At 35.9% G+C, this 13510-nt stretch overlaps 2 protein-coding genes across 5 annotated transcripts; both read right to left on the bottom strand.

Moving 5' to 3' along the window:
* Positions 1–4482: 4482 nt before the first annotated feature.
* LOC113290092 (E3 ubiquitin-protein ligase RNF165-like) lies at positions 4483–5835 on the bottom strand. 2 transcript variants are annotated; one of them, XM_026539622.1, is made up of 2 exons: positions 5563–5835; positions 4483–5260 (listed from the first exon to the last, which is right to left on the bottom strand). In XM_026539622.1, exons 1-2 carry the CDS (start codon positions 5665–5667, stop codon positions 4652–4654), a joined length of 714 nt encoding a protein of 237 aa, XP_026395407.1. In that variant the 5' UTR covers positions 5668–5835; the 3' UTR covers positions 4483–4651. The 2 variants fall into 2 exon arrangements, with proteins under 2 accessions (XP_026395407.1, XP_026395406.1); XM_026539621.1 differs by having other exon boundaries at positions 4483–5302; positions 5563–5831.
* Positions 5836–7539: 1704 nt separating this feature from the next.
* LOC113290091 lies at positions 7540–10930 on the bottom strand. 3 transcript variants are annotated; one of them, XM_026539617.1, is made up of 5 exons: positions 10751–10930; positions 9738–9852; positions 9235–9394; positions 8214–8635; positions 7540–8010 (listed from the first exon to the last, which is right to left on the bottom strand). In XM_026539617.1, exons 1-5 carry the CDS (start codon positions 10817–10819, stop codon positions 7832–7834), a joined length of 945 nt encoding a protein of 314 aa, XP_026395402.1. In that variant the 5' UTR covers positions 10820–10930; the 3' UTR covers positions 7540–7831. The 3 variants fall into 3 exon arrangements, with proteins under 3 accessions (XP_026395402.1, XP_026395403.1, XP_026395404.1); XM_026539618.1 differs by having other exon boundaries at positions 9738–9862; positions 10751–10884; XM_026539619.1 differs by lacking the exon at positions 10751–10930 and adding an exon at positions 9944–10704 and having other exon boundaries at positions 9738–9862.
* Between the last annotated feature and the right edge of the window lie 2580 nt (positions 10931–13510).

The following is a 13510-nucleotide window of genomic DNA, read 5'->3' as shown; positions in this document are numbered from 1 at the left end:
CATAAGAATGAAGCTATTGAAAAGTTTAAGATCTTTATTGCTGAAATTGAAAATCAATTTGGTAGAAAAATTAAGAGGTTTCGTAGTGATATAGGCACTGAATATGATTCTGCTCCCTTTACTGAAATTTATCAAACTAATGGCATATACATGAAAGAACTGCTCCATATAATCCTCAAATGAATGGGAAAGCTGAAAGAAAGAATCGTACTCTTACTGAATTGACTGTTGCTTGTTTGCTTAGTTCCGGTGCTGCTTCTCATTGGTGGGGTGAATGTTTGTTGACTGTTTGCCATGTTCTGAATCGCATTCCCAATAATAAAACCAAAATATCTCCTTATGAAATCTGGAGAGATAGGAAACCTAATGTCTCTTATTTTAGAGTTTGGGGTTTTTTATCTTTTGTTAGAAAACCTGATCCTAAAAGACATAAGTTAGAAAGTAGAGCTTATGAATGTGTTTTTATTGGTTATTCTCAAAACAGTAAAGCTTATAGGTTCTTTGATATTAATAATAAGGTTATTATTGAATCTATTGATGTTGATTTCTTTGAAGAGAAATTTCCTTTTAAATCTAGAAATAGTGGGGGTTCAACACCAAGTACTTTACCTAGTTCTGATTCTGAACCTAGATTAGAAGAACCTAGAAGTGAAGAAACTAGGATCACTGAATATGAACCTAGATGCAGTAAAAGAGCTAGGACTGAGACAAAAGATAAAAATCTCGACTTTGAATTTTACGCTATAGAGGAAGAACCTTCTAATTTACAAGAGGCGTTTAGTTCTGTAGAGTCTAGTTTCTGGCAAGAAGCTGTAGATAATGAATGGGATTCTCACATGTCTAATGGAACTTGGTGTATAGTAGATTTACCTCCTGGTTGTAAGCCTATAGGTTGTAAATGGGTTTTGAAAAGGAAACTCAAACCTGATGTAACAGTAGATAAGCACAAGGCTATACTGGTTGCTAAAGGATTTAGGCAACGAGAAAACGTAGACTTTTTTGATACTTATTCTCTCGTTAGTAGATTAACATCTATACGTGTTTTGATTGTTGTTGTTGCTGCTCATAATCTTGTTATTCACCAAATGGATGTTAAAATTGCCTTTTTGAATGGTGAACTAGAAGAGGAAATTTACATGGAACAACCTGAAGGTTTTGTAATTCCTGGACAAGAACAGAAAGTACGTAAGATAGAGAAATCTCTTTATGGTTTGAAACAAGCTCCTAAGCAATGGCATGAGAAATTTGATAATTTAATGATTTCAAATAATTTCAGAATAAATGAGGGTGACAAATGTATCTATTATAAATCTGCGAATGATGTGTGTGTGGTTGTTTTCTTATATGTGGATGATTTGCTGATATTTGGTTCCAATTTATCTGTTGTCAATGAAACTACAAGCATGCTTAGTTCGAATTTTGACATGAAAGATTTGGGTGAAGCTAGTGTAATCTTGGGAATCAAAATAACTAGAACTGATAGTGGTATTTTTTTAGATCAATCTCACTACATTGAAAAAATTCTGAGGAAGTATGAATATTTTGATTGTAAACGTGTTTGTACTCCGTTTGATCCTAATGTGAAATTGTTTAAGAATACTGGAGAAAGTGTCAGACAATCTGAATATGCTAGTATAATTGGCAGTCTGCGTTATGCAACTGATTGTACTAGACCAGACAATGCCTATGCAGTGGGAGTTTTGTGCAGGTTTACCAGTTTTCCTAGTTTGGAACACTGGGATGCTATTGAGAGGGTTATGTGGTATCTGAAAAGAACCACAAACCTAGGATTACACTATAAGAGGTATCCCACAGTCCTTGAAGGATTTAGCGATGCTAAATGGAACACTCTATCAGATGATTCCAAGGCCACCAGTGGATATGTTTTTACTATTGCTGGGGGCGCTGTATCTTGGAGATCAAAGAAACAGACAATTATAGCCCAATCTACGATGGAGGCTGAATTTATAGCACTAGCAGCAACTAGTGAAGAGGCATGATGGCTGAAGAGTTTGTTGTCAGACATTCCAGTATGGGAAAAACCGATACCAGCCACTTTGATCCAATGCGATAGTACCGCGGCTATCAGAGTAGTAGAGAATTGTTATAATAACAATAAGAATCGACAGATACGTCGAAAGCACGACACATTTAGAGAATTTCTCACAACTGGTGTTGTTAGAGTAGATCATGTAAGGTCTGAAGGAAATATAGCTGATACTTTGACGAAAGTATTAGCAAGAGAAAATGTATGGAATATCTCTAAAAGTATGGGACTTTTGCACGTGAGAAGTTGAGTCATTTGTAATGGATACCCAACCTAGAAATAGGTTCAAAGGGACTATACGAAGTTACAAATGATATGATAGAGTCATGCATTCCCATAGCATGATATCCTGAAGTGGGAAACAAGCTGAGTGTTTAAACTCTTAATGATGTCTATAGCTCTTAAGTTAGAGTGGGATACACAGGAGTATTCTTGATAAACTCACCTATACGGGTGTGAAGGTGTGGCCGCCTTCTATGAGAACTTGGGCACTTCTCTAGACCATTCGTTAAAAAAAAAGGGATAAGCACATGGCCTTAATGTGCGAACTTAAGGACTTTACTCTAGATATAGTTGTGTGTGTGTTAAATAAACTAGTATTAGTTAGAGTTCAAGATGCGAGTCACTCTAGTTACCTGATACTTAGAAAGTTTAACACTATGTAGAGGTTCAAGTCGAAAGGCACCTTTGCTTATGCACAACTGTATATCACTTGCTCAATGTTTTGAAATATAAGTGGGGGATTGTTGGGATATATATTTAAAAACATAGTTTTGTAATGTTGTAACAAACTTAGAGACATAGTGTGGTGGTATTATTTTGGGCTCCCACATTATAGGCTTGGGTTCAAGTCTCACGCCACACATTTGATTAAGTATATATATTACTTAATAAAATCCGGGAGAGCGGGGCCTTGGGGTCTTGGGAGGTCTGGTGATTCAGAAACTGATTTTTTGCAGATTTTAACTCTTGATTTCCAAAACGGTTTTCTACTTAATATTCTCTAATTAACTTTATTAATTTTTGGTAATTATATTGTTACCGTTTTATGACTGTTATGGAGGATTTTCAGTGAGCACTAATTACGAAATTTATTTTCATTAAAAAACGTATTGATTTCTTTTTTGAGATATAAAAGAACAGTTGGAGAAGATGAAATACATTGCTTTTTCATCTATTTTTGAGTTCTGATCAAGTGAAGTAAGAGTAGTTGTTGGTCCGATTTCTCATAGTGCAGAGAAATCCAACAAGAAAGTATCAGCTGTTTTATCCCATAGGGTTTTCGACAAGTTTTGACTGCTAGCACAATCAAGAGGCAGAGTCGCGAAACACCTTAAAGATAACGACCTAATCCGCGACTCAGCTGTTTGAGATTTATTTTTGTGAATTTTCTATATTGTTTCAACAGGTTTACTGTTCTCTAATGGCTGAACATCTAAAACAGCAAAACAAAAATCTACACCTCCTCCTGTTTGAACCTAGTTTATTACCACTTCAAATAATCTTTAGTAAATTAAAATTTTGATTAGAGTATACTCCATTTTCTCACTCAGGTTGCAAAGAACACCCATAGATTCAAAACTCACTCTTTGACAAAACTCATAGTTATTATTTTTGAGCTTGATCCACAAATCAAAGGACTAAAGTTGACCATATTTTTCTTATCTTAATTTTGAATAATATATGCTTATCATAACTTAATCTTGTTTCTTAAATCTTAAGTTTATTTTCATGGAGGAAAATGATACATCTCAAGACGGGATCTTGATGATTCTTTCCTGTATCTTCCTGATGTTTTTCCCATTACTTATACTTGCTCACAAAACTTGATGGAAAAAAGCTTAACCGGTTGTATAGGAGATGGGGAAGAGATCGAGAGATGAAGGAAAAAAATGGTGCAAGTAATGAAACGTGTAGCGAAGTTGAATGCTCATGGGGACGCCACCTCATGTTGGGTGCATTGGGTGCACGAAACTTGGGTGCCACAAATCACGGTTGGTGAGTAATATCAGTTTATACCTTAAAGGATTGAGGATTTCCTCATTAAATACCTTAAACGTGAACATTCTTGTTAGTGAACCAACCCATATATTAAACGTGTAGTTTTCACTTAAGGATTTCCATTAATCCTTTACTATCACGATAAAATTAGAGTCAAACTAGACTCTTAGTATTTTCTAACACATTAGGAGTTGGCCTAAGTCCCCTAGAAAGATGAACGGCTGAGAGTTACATCAAGAGTTAACTGGTAGGCTAACCAGTTGGGTGGAGAAGTCCACCATTCACACTCTTGGACCATTTTTATTCTAGCTCTATTAGCAAGAGAAAATGTTCACTCTTCCCTTGGATTTTTTACAATGGATTCTCGAATGGTGTTAAGAGTGATCTGAAATGTGGTTATCGACTTACAGTTATACCAACCAATTAGAACAAGCTAAGACACTCCAAATTATTGATATATAGATGCCTCATGAAGAGTAAGAGTTCAGTATAAAGTTGAACAACACAAGTAGCAATATCACAAGATCCATAACTTGTTATCAGTCGTAGTAAAGTTGCGATATATTCTTGGCAGTTAAGAACTTCCTCTGCTGGACGATTACATTAGTAATGAGTAAAAGCCATCCTTTGAAATTCCACGTTTCTTAAAAGTGAGATAAGATCATCTGCACTTGTATCATCTGGAGTAACATCGCTACTGCTCTGTCTATAGGAATTGGTATTGTTATTCATGGGCAAGTTATTATCCCTGTCCGGCTTGCTGAGCGCAGATCTGCATATTGGGCACTGACCATGACTCTTAACCCAAGGAATGATGCACTCTTCATGGAACATATGATTGCAAGGAGTGATCAACACCTCCGTATTTGGAACAAAGTCTTCTATACAGATCACACATCCTTTAATACTGTCATCATCCTGCTCCTTGGAACTGAAAATACCACCACCAGTGTCTCTGTAGTATAAACACCATTTTCTTTTAGTAGGAGGATTGTAGATTATCTTCTTTAACTTATTTCGAGCTCGGTGTTGTTCTTCTTGAGTTATACTGGATTCTACTTGCTGTGGAGGGAGCTCCATGGGCCACTGGTTTACTGCCCCCATCGTGGGAGGGAAGTCTTGAATGAACTGTCTTAGCCTAGGATTTAGTGTATGTGCCATCTCTCCTGGTACCAAGATCACTCGCCTATGAGATGAGGATCCACTTGGAAACTGAAATACCGCTCCATGTTGAAGAGAATGTTTAGAGAACAGCTTTTGTCCACAAAATCACAAAGGAAGATTAAATGAGGGTCTTGTACACACGCTAAATCCGTTTGTGATGGAAATTAAAAAAAAAAAAAAAAAAAAAAAAAAAAAACTATGTGGCACCTGGACTTCCTTCAGGTGCGGAGGTTATAGATGGATAGACAAGGAAAAATTATCAAAATTTGGTCTATGTGATAAAAATTATCACCTGTGTACTTCTTTCAGGTGTAAATACATGCAGTGGGGTTAAAGAGATGATAACTCACCGCTGGCCCGTTAAGTGATGCTTGGAACATCCTGTTATTATTAGACATGCGGCTGCTCCCAGGACTCCAGTTTCTGGAATTGAATCTATTGTCCGAGCTACTCATTTTCTTTCTCAGAAGAGATGATCACCAGCACAGTATACCCGCTTAAATTACCACCAAATCACCAGCTTCATCATGGCCAGATATTCGACCTGTTCCAATGGAGTGGTGGTGGCGTTGTATAAAAGCCTTCACTTTGTTCTTTCCTAGTTTCAGATTAAAGCGATTCTTTCCTTCTGCTTATTCCCTTTTGTGTGCGCATCATAAAGTGGAGATTCTTATATACTCTTTGTTGGCCATAATAAAAATGATAACAAAAGAAGAAAGTAACCTAATATTATCCAAGGAAGGAATTGAATATGTCATCTCCATTGGACCATAAAAATCGGAAAAGGAATTTCAGTAACGGTAATAAAATAACCAACAAAAAAATCTGCTCATAGATTCATGTAACTTCTATACTATTTAGTTTCTCAAATTGATAATTTCGCATTTCCGCAAAGCGTTTAACTTTCACGACACTAAAAGGTTTAATCTAGTCATTAAAATCACATTGCTGAAATTCAATTTTACACCAGTAAGATTCTGATACACTAAACTAGACCAACTTGTCAAGCCTTTTTGAAAAAAGAGAGAATGTTGCCCTGTTTAGCATCCTTCACAGCACCCTTTCCAGTTCTCTTGGCTCCAGCTTTGCTCACTGGATTAGATTGAGCAATACTTCCCAGGGCAGGGGACTTCTTCGCAGCTAGAGGCCTGCAATCACAAAAGGCCGTTAGTCATCTAAAAGAAACAACCCAATCATATAAAAAAAATGAAAAGAAAAGACGCAAACTAAAAGGTCGAGGTGTCTTTCGAATATGTATTCATGTTAAATTTTCAGTTGCCAATATGTAGAAACATACAGAAACACCTTGGAATTGTAAGGGGCAGACGAGCGATACAATAATGGGAACCGGAAAATTCATGTTAAATCTCCAGTTGTCAAAATATAGAAACCATATAGCTGCTTCCAGCAATATAACTTTTGCAATCCTAAGAACCTAAAGTTGAACCATGCCGAAACAAACACCTCGGTGGCAGTACAATAAAGGGACCTGGAAAACATAGTTTCATTGACTCCTAAAATAAAATGCAAATCTGGGGTACAAAAAATACAATGTCGCTCTCTAGTGAAGATTGGTATCCATGATCAAACGTAGGAGGTTCCAGGTCAAAAATATGCATCTTTGGTGATTTCAGTCACACAGTTGTAGGGGCATCGAAGCATTTGGACACTAAAATTCATGATAAAATACACTATTAACGCTTTAACATACCGAAACCTCATATCACAAGCCTTACGTTCCAAATTGCATGGGAAGAAGCATCCCAAATATGGCGCAATACGAGAAAGTTACCTTTAAAGGCAATAAATGAATGTCGTTGTATTTAGGAATAGAATAATGACCTGTTTTCGGGGCTAATAGTGGTTGTGCTCTTGTCATTGCTCTTGGTATTCTTGTCCTACCCCTCCCAAACCACCTCGGACACTGACACAAAAATCAAAGAAATCGTGTGCTCATCAGAACTTTTAAATACTAGTTAACCCAATGACTCTAAACCAAGTTTGATTTTGAATATATCAGATAACATAAATCGGTCCTTTAAGTAACAGTTACATGCTTCTCAAGATCTTCGATGAGTTAGCCATATAGATGCATCTTGAGGAAGTCCAATATCCTCGTAGATATCTCAAGGAAGCACACCACGTATAAAAAATCAGCAGCAAATACAATATTGCCATCATAAATCTCTTTTTTTCTAAAAATTATATTCTCGTCATGAATCAAGTTAGAACAGAACTAAATCCAAAAGCATAAGTGTTTTGATCCAAGAAGACTTTAGTCTCACCTTCTCTTCCACGCTCATATCCTTGTCTTAAGCACCTTTTCCCTTTTGGGTGAATTTGGAGTAGCTTTCGTTGCTGCATTCTTTTTATTTAGACCATCCAAATCAATACAACTTTCAGTCTTGTTCGGAAATGAAATCCCAGTTGAACTGCTCTTGGTTATATTAGAATCATGCTTTGGAGGCACGCAAGAATCTCTTTCAGCTGCTTTCTCTTGCTTAATCTCATCAAGCTCTTCTTTCTGCTCGTCAAAATCCAAATGGTTTTTCTTGTGAGCTAAGTTCACAGTCTTTTTGAAATTCGAAACCAACTGCTTTCTCGGCGGATCCGGAGAAGCTAGATTGACAGCACCTTCACAATCCTCTTCATCAGAGTAAAATCAAGCACAACCCGTCTTTTTCTGCTGTGTTCCCCATTAGAGGATCGCCTACGGTTCACAATTTGATCATCATCATCATCATTGCTGCTTATAGCTTCTACTGCTTCACGAGGACGTACTTGAGCTTCTGAGGTAACTAAGTTTCAAATCCAGGCAGAGTCAGCAAAAAGTTAGGGACCATAAGAAGGAAAATTAATTACACATTACCTGATGAAAATTTTACACATTACCAGATGAAAATTTTAAATGAACAGAAACAAGCTTTAAGACTGCAGACTACAAAAGGATATAAGCATGTTGGGATATAAATGTGGACACATGATTCAAGCATAAACCCACCTACAGGACATGGAACAGCTTCATCAGTTGAAGGTGGTGAGCAGGGTTTTGATTTTGCACGACCCCACAAATTAGCTAATGATCCACCAGATCCTGAAGAGGCTTTCTCACTCTGACTTTTCGTTTTATTAGCAGGAGGTAAAACTTCTTTTTCTCTGCCTGAATCAGTTTTGCCAGCCAGAATATTGACGCTTGACCCAGTATTTTTAACTTCTACGACTGATGCCACGACAGTAGAAGACTGTCCAGTTTTCAGGGTTTCTTGCTTTACTAGCTGTAATTTTGAAGAGCTTATAGTTTGGTTTGATGTATTACTCCTGGCTGGTACTGTAACTGGTGCTCTCTTGGGCTGTGGGGGAGCGACACCTATAGATGATTCGTTCAAATTGCGCTTGACATAGGAGTTCAAAACACCACAGAACCTGAAGAGATATAGAGTTGTAGTCATCAGGATTATAGGCGTCATGTTAGTAGAGTTAATGCGATACGTCAAAATGAACACACTGGAGCAACATAATTTTTAATTATAGAAGCATGAAAATAAAAACTTGCAGTGATCTAATCTTTAGCTTAGTGTTTTTTAATGAACAAAAATATATATATATATATATATATATATATATATATATATATAAAGACAATTTTAGGGTTACAAAGACAACCTATATCACCATTACCACTAAAATAACAGGCAACATCAGTCACAATTAAAAATATAGGGTGTGTAAACAGAACTTATGACCATTACAATTACAAACACAAGCAACAACCTGTCACCGCTCAGACTAGCCTTTCTAGTCAGAGCATGAGGAAGTTTTGAACAATGGTACTAAGAATTCAGGAGCTCAACGACAAAAGCAAAATGAAAAGTTCTGATTGTTTCCTAACCCTGAATTAACTTCAATAAATGAGAATCTTTATATTCCAATAAAAAAAGAAGGAATAATCACGAATCCAACTTAAGATGTAGGGTTCTGACAGTGGGTTCCTGATAACGTGCAGAATTACGAAAACAACATACCTGTTGTCTCTCAAACAATTTTCTGCAGAGTTGGGTTGGTCAAAGAGCTCTTCTGACTGTATAAATTCTGCACTCCAAATCGCAGCCGGGTCTTTTGGAATGCATGCTTGCACGCTATAGACCTGAACTGAATAATTATCTTCAAACTCATCTTTGATATCTGCAATAGATGTTAAGGAAAACATGCATAACTGAAGGCCCTAGTAAACCGCAAATGCTTTTCCAAAAATAAAGTAGATGAATTTGGTGATCAACAGGATTATATAACCTTTTAAAAGTACCCTAGATTATCAATAATTTCCAGATGCAATGTATAAGTATAACTATCCTTATGCAGGTTTCTGAGGAAATTAAAAAAAAATCCTAAGCAGAAATCAGAAGAGCTCTATATTATTTGTAATTGATTCAATATGGATTCCTACAAAAGAATGAGATAAATAGTTGACTTCTTATGTTGTTTTAAGCACATGACTATGTTCCCAAAGTAGCACAGATTCTCTGACCTGAAAGTTTGGGTGCAGAAACAAGCCTTATACGGTAAACCGTAGGATTTTTCTTTAACCAGCCAGACAAAGTGTAAATTACTTCCATCTCATTTCCATGCTTTACAGCGAACTCCTGAAGCAACCTAAATATAACAAGCAGTATAAGTAGCTGAACAAAAATAAAGTAAACTGAGATGAAATCTGATAATGAAATCAGTTCTTACCTCAGAAGCCACTTGTATGATACCTGACAATATCTTAGTTAACAAAATGATGCTAAATACCTATGAGCCCATATAGCGAAATTTCTAACAAATGATGCTTCAGAACAACATAGAATGCTTACTGATGAAAGAAACACAAAATCTCATGTAAAATCCCAAGGTATGACATTTAATAGAGAATCAAAGAGAAATGTTTTACAGAGTTATCCCTAATTACAGCTATACAAATTTGATAGGATACAAAAAAATTATACAGGAATTCATTGTTAAGATAATCAAAGTCCCAAATATACTGAGTCAACCATAGAGAATTTTTGTGACGTCTTTAACGCAGTGTTGTATCAGCCTATTCGTTCAGTATTGTGATTACAACTACCCATCATTCAGCTAATTAATCAAACTTTCAAAATCATGCTCAGAAACTATTATTCATAAACTTATAATACTGCCAAATGAAACCCTAATTTGATTGACATGCCCAAATAAATGATGACACCGAGATCCATCGATGTAATAACAGTGATGAGACCAAATTGGTTCATCTTGAACTGTATTCCTTGAAAGATATCATCAATTTAGTTATTTGCCCTAAATTTCTCCTCTATAAAAACCCTACAACAACAAGTTGTTCAGAATCCTAAAAATTTACTGCATATAAATCCACAAAATTCGCATAGAAATGATTCTGTGGCACCATCAGTATACTTAATTTAAACTTTAACATCTAACCAAAAAAAGAAAAAGACAAACTTTGATAATAATAATAATATATAACCCTTAAAAGATATTGAAGATTTATATTTTTACCACTTGAAGTTTATCGGAAACAAGAGCTTCGATCTCACTTAGAACATCTAGGGTTTCGCCACCCATCATCTTCCTCGACAATCAGCTAGTGATTCTCAACTGATGCTACCAAAAATGCTGCCCCGCAAAAGGAGAGCCCACAATTTTCTTTCCCGCCTTTTTCTGAAATTTGGGGATTGTTTTAGGGGTTTATTGGGTGACCTTCTAGATAGTATAAAATGAATTTTATGGTAACCTGATTTGACAGTTGGTATTGACAAGTCGCCTGTTATTTCTAAATGGCTTGATTGGGTATATCTAATGTGACAAAACCTGGGTCATTTATAAGTAAAAATAGGACACCCCTTAACTATGTATTTTCTAAATGGCTAATATACCTTTGTTTAATTAACACTAAAAATTCTGATTAGGTTAATTAATTGAATTTAGATTAAAATTTTGAAAATAAGTATTCAGTAGATTAAACCTTTTGTCTTATGAGTTCGATTTCGATCAACATTTTCAGTTCTGAAAATGTAATGTGACAAAGTCGGCTAGGTCGAAGATTGAAGAAGGTGCCGACTACTTACCCAGTCTCCTATAACCTTTTTGTATACACACAAGTATGCATACTTTAGGCTCCCGGTTTTGGACTTATACACTAATGTGAGAACACACTATGCTTATATCCAAAGATGGTTACAACATTCTAAACTCTTTATTTCAATCATTGAAACATTCTTCTATAATGACATTAGCCGTTTTCACACACTATTAGCATCTTTTCAAGATATTGAAATAATCATTATTGAAACGTTCCAAGTCTTACACCAAATGATTGTATCACACAAACCATATAAGATGTTACTCGGCAATTTTCTCATGATATAAGATGAACTTGGTCGAAGCGAAAGCTTACCAACACATATTTCGAGAAATACGTAAGCGAGATATACTCAGCTCGAAATCTCAGATGTGTATAGAGAAAAGTATATCGTAACACGACTTATGTCTCAATATAGGAGATATAGTAGAAGTAGACTTTCCAAGTGATAGATGAGTTTAAGTCTCCACATACCTTTTGTCGATGAAGTTCCACAAGCCCTCCTTAGTAGTTCTTCGTCTTCAAGTGATAAGCGTCGTGAAGTCTAAGCTAAACTACACAAACTATGTCCAAATAGGCTAGAAATCAAGACTTGTAGTTTTGATCACTAAGATTGACAAGCATGCTTGAGATAGCAACGCATGCGAGTTCGACCGAGCAGTGCTCTAAGTCTACAGGAATAGATAAATCTGTCTCCCACAGAAATACCTACGAGTTTTGTTCCGACTTTTGATAAATCAAGGTGAACAGGAATCAATTATATACCAGACTTATATTCCTGAAGAACAGCCTAGAAATATCAATCACCTCACAATAATCTTAATTGACTAGAGAAACAAGATATTGTGGAATCACAAACCATGAGACAAAGGTGTTTGTGACTAATTTTCTATCTTGCCTATCAAAGATATAAATCTCAAGCCAATCTTATGATTGTACTCAATCACGATAGAAACGTCAAGATCAGATCAGGAAACTACAGAGAAAATAATTGGGTCTGGCTTCACAATCCCAATGAAGTCTTTAAGTCGTTAACCTACAGGGTCTCCAGAGAAACCTAAGGTTAAAGGAGAATCGACTCTAGCTTTACACAACTAGTATCACACAGGAGGTGTGGGGATTAGGTTTCGCAGTTGCTAGAGTTCTCCTTTATATAAATTTCAAATCAGGGTTTGCAATCTTAGTTACCTTAGTAACAAAGCATTCAATATTCATTGTTAGATGAAAATCTGATTAGATTCAAGCTAATATCTTTCAACCGTTAGATCGAACTTAGCTATTATACACAAATGAAATGTAACTTCATTTAGGTTTGAGTAACCGTACCTAAACATGTACACACCTAGTTGGTTCAACAATAGTTAACCAATGGTTAGCCATATGAGCACTTTCATATCAACCTTATTCATCTTCACCATAACTAGTTCAAATGACTCAAATGAACTAGTAAGAGAGTTTTTCAATTGCTTAGATCTTATAGAATTATACAACACACAATCGAAGCAAAATCGGTTTTGATTCACTCGAATTGATACATGAACATTATAGCCACGGTTTGCAAAGATTGCATTCCTTAATACATATAAATGTTTTAGTTCATGAACAAAACGGTTTTAGAAAGTAATTGTTGATGGTGGTTTTTAGCTTAGGGTTAAAATTGTAAAAACCTTGCATCTGATGTGACGTCACTTTGTAAGGAAACAGAGTCGTGAGTGTTAACCTCTCCACCGACATATTTATTGAGTCGTTTAATATATTTACATGAAATTTATCAAGACTGACGCATGTAGCAACCATCCCAGATGTTCTGTAAATTTCAGTGCCTTGCCTATATTCACTTAATATAAGTTTCTTTGAATATTTTCTGTGCTATGTTCCCCGGCTGAAACCTTAATGTGGATATGGCATGACAATTTGTGTTCACTCGCAGCAGAGTAGCACGAATTTCCAAGTATCAAGGATAAGGTCTTTGCATAAGGTATTCAATCAGAAAGCATGTTGCTCTCTGGCAATGAACTTAAAAGAACTTTGTGTCAACATATAGAATTCAATCGATTACCCTGACTAATTTGCAAAAGTTAGGATTTTGCGCCTTGCGCAGTATATCAGACCTTGCTTGTCGAAATTTAAGCCTAGGCAAACTAGGTAATTAATCCGTCATGGATTAGTAGGTACAA

The sequence above is a fragment of the Papaver somniferum genome, chromosome 6, assembly GCF_003573695.1.
Source record: "Papaver somniferum cultivar HN1 chromosome 6, ASM357369v1, whole genome shotgun sequence".
In the NCBI taxonomy this organism is placed as follows: domain Eukaryota; kingdom Viridiplantae; phylum Streptophyta; class Magnoliopsida; order Ranunculales; family Papaveraceae; genus Papaver; species Papaver somniferum.
The sequence above is the reverse complement of the archived record's forward strand: the minus strand, read 5'-3'. Positions and strand labels throughout refer to the sequence as shown.